Source organism: Anabrus simplex, chromosome 3 (genome assembly GCF_040414725.1).
Source record: "Anabrus simplex isolate iqAnaSimp1 chromosome 3, ASM4041472v1, whole genome shotgun sequence".
Taxonomy (NCBI): Eukaryota; Metazoa; Arthropoda; class Insecta; order Orthoptera; family Tettigoniidae; genus Anabrus; species Anabrus simplex.
The window spans coordinates 20,308,048-20,316,686 of NC_090267.1; the positions used below are offsets into that span (position 1 = coordinate 20,308,048).

An 8,639-nucleotide genomic window follows, 5' to 3' on the forward strand; every position below is an offset into this window, starting at 1 on the left:
CTGATTGTTTTAATATCTTGCTCTGCAGTTTATAATAAAATTTACTTTACATTGCACCGACACAGACAGGTCTGATGGCGATGATGGAATAGAGAAGGGCCAGGAGTGGGAAGAAATTGAGTATGGCTTTAAGGTACAGCCCCAGCATTTGCCTTGTGTGAAATGGGAAACCACAGAAAACCATTTTCAGGGCTGCCGAGAGTGCGCTTTGAACTCATTCTCTGTCAAAGCAAGCTCACTGCTACCAACTTACTCTTCCATTCATCCAACTTCCTGGTTCACAAATAGCTGTGAAACGGCTCTAGCGGATGTGACCAACACCACATAGCCCTCTGACAATTTCTGTCTTGCCTCTTGGCAGGGATGAGTGCGGTGCGGACATTTGTTTTGTTGTCGGCAAACAGTACAAATGTTTGGGCATTCTACTTGGCACAGGTGAACTGAATACAAATTCTTTCCCATATTATTCACACCCTCTGTTAACACAATGCAGTCCACACTGACGACAGATTATCTCATCATTATGTCATCGCATATCTTTATAACGTCTCTTCTTTATCCTCTCATCGATTTTATCTCTGTACAACACACACGCCATTCATCTGCATGCCTCAGCATCTCCTCAAATCTTTGCCTAGCTAATATCAATAGTCCTACAAGCCCTCGGCCTTGATTTAAGAAGACCATAACTACTGAAACATCACATTACTGACACTCATGCCAGCGGCTGCTCCATCTGTAGGTACCTGGAAATGCATGCACCTGACAAGCATAAAAAAAAAGTCAATTGCATGTATATTTGAGCTTTGCTGGTTGCCTTCTGTCTCTTCCAAGTTTGACCTTAGTGCAGACCCTCTCAATTCCACTTACATACATGACCACTTAACTCAATTTATGACAAGCTAAGCGTACATGAACCTAAATTTACATTTCCTAATATATCTAATACCACCTTTTTGCAATCCAATTACTAAATGTCCCGCGGTGCAATAATAATAAGGACATGTGGCAAACAACTAAAGTCTTCATTACATATATGGACTGCAGACGTTTAAGTGTTCATTAGGATAAGTCCTTAGTAATATAAGAAACTTTTTGCTGGGCTGAGGGCTCAGACGATTGAGGCACTGGCCTTCTGAACCTCTCCTTGTAGGTTCAAACCTGGCTCAGTCCAGAGCTATTTGAAGGTGCTCAAATATGTCAGTTTCGTCTCAAAACATTTACTTGCACTTGAAAAGAACTTCTATGGGAATAAATTCTGGCACCTTGGCATCTCTGAAAACCATAAAGGTAGTTAGTGGGAAGTAAAGATCATAACATTACATTATTAGAAACATTTTGACACATCTGTTGATGGATTCTATAGTTGCATGTTGTAGTTCAGAAGCGCCAAAAGATTTTTTTGTTTCAGTGTGAAGAAGCATGGAATAATGACCAAATCTTCAGTGATGGCCGGTGAGGGCTGTGATAAAACATTCAACGAAGGACATACCCTGGTACGCCATTTAACATCTCAGACTAAAGACAGGCACTACCAGTGCTCAACATGCAGTAAAGAGTTTAAAACGAAGTCGAACCTTAAAGCTCATCAAATTGTTCACACTGGAGAAGGATATCAGTGTTCAGTATGCAACAAGAAATTTGGTACAAAGGCAACCTTGGTAATGCATCTGCGGATTCACTCCTCGCAGAAGCCGTTTCATTGCACTTTCTGTACTTACTCATGCGTGCAATTTCCGCAACTTCGAAGCCATCTTCGAATTCATTCAGGTGAGAGGCCATATGGTTGCTCCGAATGTGGCAAAACATATACTACAAAGGCTTGTCTTTCGGCGCACCTTAAAACTCATGCTGGAGAAAAATATCCTTGTTCGATTTGTAATACTACTTTTACACTGGAGAGCAGTTTAAGGAAGCATATGCCAACACACTCTGGTAACAAATCGTTCGGTTGTGCTCTCTGCGATAAGAAGTACCGGAGAAAATCTGACATAACACGTCATTTCAAAGTCCACTCTGGTGACAGACCTTACTGTTGCACTCGATGTGATTCTAAATTTCGTTCTAAACGAGATCTTGTTGTCCATGAGCGATATCATTCCGGACAGAGACCATATCGCTGCATAATCTGCAGTAGTACGTTTTCGCAACTTCCACATCTAAAGGGTCACCTGCGTGTTCACGCAGGGGAGAAGCCATATCAATGTTCAGTTTGTGATCGCAGGTTCACATTCAGTCATTCCCTATCACAACATCTGAAAACACACAGTGGTGATAAGCCATTCAAATGTACTGTGTGTGGTAGTTCTCACTACAAGCTCCAGCACCTGAAATACCATATGCGGAAACACACTGGTGAGAGGCCTTACCATTGTTCTGTATGTGGTAGTAAGTTTGCCTACAAACCTGGCCTTAGATCCCACATGCTTACCCATACTGGTGAGAGACCATACTTTTGTCCTATTTGCAAACGAAGATTCGCTAGAAAGGACTATGTCAAATCACATCTGCATACCCATTCTGAAAAGGCATACCATTGTGCTGTATGCGACACAATATTCGACAGTAAGGATTGTCTTAATAAACACTTCATAAGTCACGTTGGAGAGAGACCATAACATTAATGCAGTGGTAATGTTTCTACTAAGCATTATTTTAAACACATTTGAGAACTCACTCTGTAGGGAAGACTTTTTCTAAAACGAGTCAATGGTTTATCAATTCATATTTAACCTTTTCTGTTAACTTATGCTGCAAACAGGAACTGTGCAAGTTTATAAAAATATATGTGCCCCTTTCTCATTACATTGATAAATTCCACACTTGGAAATATCTTCAGAAGCTCATTGAGCTTTGGAACGTCTACTCTAAAAGAAATAGTTGTGATTTGATCTATATTATCATTTCGAGGATGATTTTCAATAAATTACAAGCAAAAAGTAAGTTTTCTGTAAGTAACAGTTGAAGAGATGTTCAATTTTTAATTCAGGTTTCTTTTCACAACTGACCTATACCTTACTCTAAAAGTACTGTAATTTGAAATGTTCGCCGACAAAAATAAATTTTTATCCCAGAATTTCAAAAGAAACAGTCAGGATGAGTTGATCTGTATCAGCAGTTAGGGGTAATATTTGATAAATTGTTAAGGTATACATCTATGTTTGTAAATTCCTCAGTTTATGTTTAAACACTTGTTTCACAATAATACATTTGGAGCTTAATCTATAAGGAAATAATTTTACATAGAAATATTTTCTAACACCTTTTTTAACAAATCATCCAATAGACCCCCAAAAAAACATTCACCTTGCTCACTTCTCGACTGTCATCTTTTTTAAAACAAAACTTAAGTGAGTGCTGTCATGATACCAATCACAACAAACACATAACAGGATAGAAATAAAAATTTTCTTAACATCCTCTCTACCTTCATATTTTCATTTACACTAATCCGCAGATGAAATTGCAACACAATGAAAGTAGACAGCAGCATTCTACGATAAAACACTACAATCTTTCTTTTGACACTGATTTTTCACACAATGCCTGTCTCTTCTGGAATATTTATAAGTCCAAACATTTTGGTGTTTTCACTATTCTACTATTTCTTGTAGTGCAAATGTTTTATTGTAGAATGCTGCTGTCTACTTTCATTGTGTTGCAATTTTATCTGTGGATTAGTGTAAATGAAAATTTCAAGCGAAGCCTTCTCTGGCTGTATCTCCGGGATAGAATTTGGCCGATTGCTCTGTATTACTGCAGATTCATCTGATGAGGCGACGTCTAAGGGATAAAGCCTTTGAACTCGCCCGCAGCCGTTCTGAGTTTGACAACCCTCACGATGCAATCCTTACCAGGCTACACCGCCTGGACGACACCTAGTGGCCAATTGACTCGTTTGATGTCATCAGCTCCAATCAGCACGTCTCCAACGTTCACTTTGTTGAATGTCCTATCTCCCTGTGGAATAAGAAGAGACAGGTATTCTTTGCAGAACCTCTGCCGAAGATCGTCCCACAGTTTCTGTAGATAACACCATCTTAATTCTATTCCTTTTCTGTTGATGCCATCCAAATCTGGCGCATCAGTACTGGGTATCTCATGAAGAAAATCAGCTGGTTTCAGATCGTGCAACTCATCGGATACACATGTCAATGGCCGTGAATTTATAATAGCTTCACAGTCCCACAGTATCGTGCTTAACTCTTCGCAAGTAACCGAAGCCTTGCCCAAATTACGATGAAGCAGTTCTTTCACCATTCCAATAAACCTTTCGTACCACCCTTCCAACCATGCAGCAGTGGGAGGGTTGACTTTCCAAGTTATTCTTTCTACGACACAACTGGAAACTATTTCTTCCCAGTTTAGCCCTTGCAAAGCGTGGTTAGCCCCTGTGAACTTTGTGTCATTGTCGGAGTAGATAACCGACACTCTGCCCCTGCGAGCTATGAATCTTCATAGGGTTTGTAGGAATGCGTTTGTTGACAGAGACCTGACAAGCTCAATATGAACTGCTCAAAAGACGGTGCAGGTGAATAACATAAGCCACGCCTTCTCTCCATTCTTCAGATACAATGGTCCAGCAAGATCTACCCCGGTGACTTGATATACTGCAGTGCAGTTAACTCGCTCCTTGGGAAGTGGGGCAATTGTGTCTCCATTGACCTGGACCGATACCTCTTAATCTGACACAGCTCATTATGATTCACCTACCCAACTTTCTTCCTCCTATGATCCCGAAGTCTTCTCTAAGCATTGTTAATAAAGTTTGAAGTCTCATGTGCTAAGACAGGCAATGTTTTTCCATCACCATTCTCTCAACGATGATGTTATCCGAAGGCAGCACAATGGGGTACTCGAAGTTTTCTTTATAATCACCTTAGCCTAACTTTGTTCGTAGCCTTATAATTCCCTGACTATCTTAAAAAATCTGAGTTTCCCTTTTTATCTTTTGCTGTGTGATCTCTCTGTTCTCTGTTTGAACACATCTTATCAGACACTTTTCTGCCTCGACTACCTCTTCTACAGATAGTTCTCCCTTCCTTTTGGCAACTCGGTGTTGTATGTTGTAGACAAAGCCCAGCCAATCATGCGTAACATTCTACTGTAACTAGAAAAATAGCAGAGTCTCAATGTAAACTCTTCCTTATCAAATACTGCATTTGTTATGAGAATCTTTCTCTTCTCGTTGACTTCATCCTCAGGAGCCACAATGTTCAATTTAGGCCATCGTTCACTGTCATCCTTGAGCCATGTGGGACCTTCCCACCACTTACTTTCTACCAAAACTTTGCACTCATGCCTCTGGGTAGTATGTCGGGTGGGATTAAGAACCCTGGAACAGGATGCCAATCCTTTGGGTTACTGTACTTGCGTATTTCCTCACAACGATTTCCTACGAATAAACTCTGGTTTCCTTTCGTTTTGATCCAGGTGAGCACCACTGTAGTCACTCCAAAAGTATGTTTTACAATCTTGGAGTTTTAATGCTCTTTTCACTTGTGTGCATAATGGAGTGGCTATGACCACAGCTAGCAATTCTAGGCAGGGTATATTTATCGGTCCTAAAGGTGCAACCCTAGCTTTAGCTTGGACCAACTGTAATGACACAATAGAGTCCTTTTCTGCACGAAGCATATGACAACTTGCTGGCATCAGCAAACACTCGAATGGTTAATCCCCTGCTATCAAATTCCCATGGTACAAGTCTTTTTGGAATCCTGCATTGCTTCAACAAAGGTAAGTGTTTCACCCAAGAATGGAATTTGTTTGTTATTTGTTGTGGTAATTCCTCGTCCCATCCACATTTTTCTCTGCAGGCTTCCTGCATCAATAATTTATGGATTAATGTTACAGGATACAAAAAACCAAGTGGATCAAAAATACGTTGTACAATTGACAGTAAGCTTCTCTTAGAAGTTGAAAGTATGGTAAGCTCAGCTGTATTAATGATACAGAACATCTCATCTGACCGAGAATCCCATAAAAGACCAAGTATTGGAACGATGTTCTCTAACTCTGATTTTTCTAGTGAACTGCTTATTCACCCACTTAATTCAAAATGTGCTGAACTCATCATTTTAGTAGATTTTTCAATGAACTTGCTCAACTGTTCTTTAGTTTCACAGCTAGTGACACAATTGTCCAAATAGAAAGAATTCTGCAGCTTCTTGGCCATTTTTAGATCTTCAGCTGAAACGTTACTCAGGTGATGCGATATTGTTGCTCCTAACAGAAATGGGCTGGATGTAACCCCAAACTCTACTCTGCAATGTCGCAATGTGATGATCTCGCCTTTGGAATAATCTTTCCACCAGAGAAATCTTAGAAAATCCCTGTCATCCTCATAGAGGCTTATCTGCAGGAACGCCTTTTTAATGTCAGCTGTAACCCGTATGGCATGCTTTCGAAAATGCAGCAAAAGTTTGGGAATAATCTCGATTAAATTTAGTCCCTTCTCCAAGCATTTATTCAGCGAATTGCCATGGCTGTCCTTTGCCGAGGGACCAAACACAGGACTAATTTTTGAATTTTGCTTCAGTCACGCAGTGATAGTGGTACGGTACACTACTCTACTTGCGCGAGTCAGAGGTGCACGGTAGTGGTAACCACTTGTGTTTTCGTTCAAGTGTGGTGCGGGAGTGACAAGCAATGGAGACCGACAGTGGAGGAACGTCGGCGGTAACCGGGAATTCCTTACGAGTGGAGCGTGAAATTGTAGTACCTATGGAAGAGGAACCCATAACCAGTTCATCCAGTAATACGACACGACAGCAAGGTTCTCAGTCAACTGAGTCTGATGTACAGAGGCGTAATACGGAAGTGGTAGACCGTTCTAATTCCGAACAATCTAACAATCAATCCGAGGCGTCCCAAGTGGCTTCTACCCCGGAATATTATAATCGCTTTCATCATGGACCTTTCTTTGTATTTGTTGAATCCATAAACGAGCAAAACATCGGCAATTTACACCCTATGGCACTTGGTCGCCGATTTTATGAAATTAAACTCAATGTCAAATCGATCCAACGTAAAGGACGTAATCGACTACAAGTTACCTTTTATACGGCTTCTCAAGCAAACGCATTTTTGAGTAATCCTATGATTGAAACCCTCAAAATTAAAGCTTACATTCCATCCTCACAAGTGTTAAGAGTAGGCATTATTCGTGGAGTTGAGAAAGGTTTATCGAATGAGGACATATTACAGTACCTGGAATCTGAGGCACCAGTTAAAAGCGTGCAACGACTTAATCGCCGTGCAATTCAAGATGGAGAAACCCAATACCTTCCTACGGGTTCAGTAAAAATTGTGTTCAGATCACAAACATTACCCTCCCATGTCGCCTTATATAAAGTGTACATGGAAGTTGAACCTTACATCTTTTCACCCATTCGCTGTCGCAAATGCCAGCGCTATGGACATACAATTCGGCAATGTCAGCGAAACACGCTCGTTGTGGGAAATGTGCGCAACAACATGAAACCCAGGCGTGTACGGAGCAATTTACACAATGTGCGTACTGTAAGAAAAACCATGTCACGGGTTCCTCAATTTGTCCTGAACATAAGTATCAGGTCACCATTAAAAAATTAATGAGTACCGAACACATATCTTTTCCCGAAGCTAAAGCCCGAATCGCCCTTCCAATTTATCATTCCGAGCAACAAGAACTTTAGTTCCCTCCTCTATCGTCGAATCCCCCATCCCCTTCGACTCCAAACCCGCGTAAGCGTAAGTTCACCCAAGTAATCATGCAATCTCACCCTCCTACACCCGAACCCGGTTTCGACCGACAAGGATACATGGCCATTCTGCGAAACGAACCTTCGGTTCCAGTACATTCGATCCCGTCAACGAGTGCCATGCAACAACCTCTGCAACTAGCATATCCCTCAAGTGCGCCCACATCTGTTAGGCAGCAACCCTCTGCAACCCTTCAAGATATACATTATCCTCCTTCCAAGGAACGCCTTCAACAAGAAATCCAGCAATTGCTGGTAATGTTAATCCAAAGTATGGGTCACGAGCCTCAACTTCACCATGTATTATATAAACTACGAGACTCTATCATGAACATACTAGCATGATTACTTTACTCCAATGGAATTGTCGAAGTGCCGCCTCTAAAATACATGAGCTACAAATATTGCTGAATGAAACACGAGCTCATTTTATCTGCTTACAAGAAACGTGATTTCAACCGTATTTCCTTTTTCGATTACGAGGTTATCAAGTTTTCCGACATGATGGTAACGGCTTTGATGGAGTTGCCACATGTGTTCATGCTTCCTTATCAGTTACACATCTCTCTTTACAATATATCATCCCGCATACTTATGCTGTAGGAATAGTACACCATAATACTTCTTTCATAAACATCTATTGCCCTCCTCACATTTACATTACTCAGAATCAATGGATGCATTATATTCAACAATTTGACACATTTCCACATCTTTTCCTTCTCGGTGAGTTTTACTGCCACCACACTGAATGGGGATGTATGGTGGATACAATCAAAGGTTCCAATTTACTTATTACTTCAACTCATCAGAATTAGTTCCTTTTAAATGACGGTTCCTCGACCCGTTTGACTCCGCCTGGATCTCCACCCAGCGCAGTAGACCTTACTTTCT

At 40.9% G+C, this 8,639-nt stretch overlaps 1 protein-coding gene across 1 annotated transcript in view; it reads left to right on the plus strand.

Annotated features, from left to right (window-relative positions):
• The window catches only part of LOC136866959 (zinc finger protein 569), a 291,176-nt gene extending 288,010 nt beyond the window's left edge, over positions 1 to 3,166 (plus strand). The window contains exon 5 of the mRNA XM_067144048.2: positions 1,412 to 3,166. Within this exon, the coding sequence (XP_067000149.2) occupies positions 1,431 to 2,618 (1,188 nt within the window). The 5' untranslated portion in view covers positions 1,412 to 1,430 and the 3' untranslated portion in view covers positions 2,619 to 3,166. The remainder of the gene's footprint in view (positions 1 to 1,411) is intronic.
• Positions 3,167 to 8,639: the final 5,473 nt, after the last annotated feature.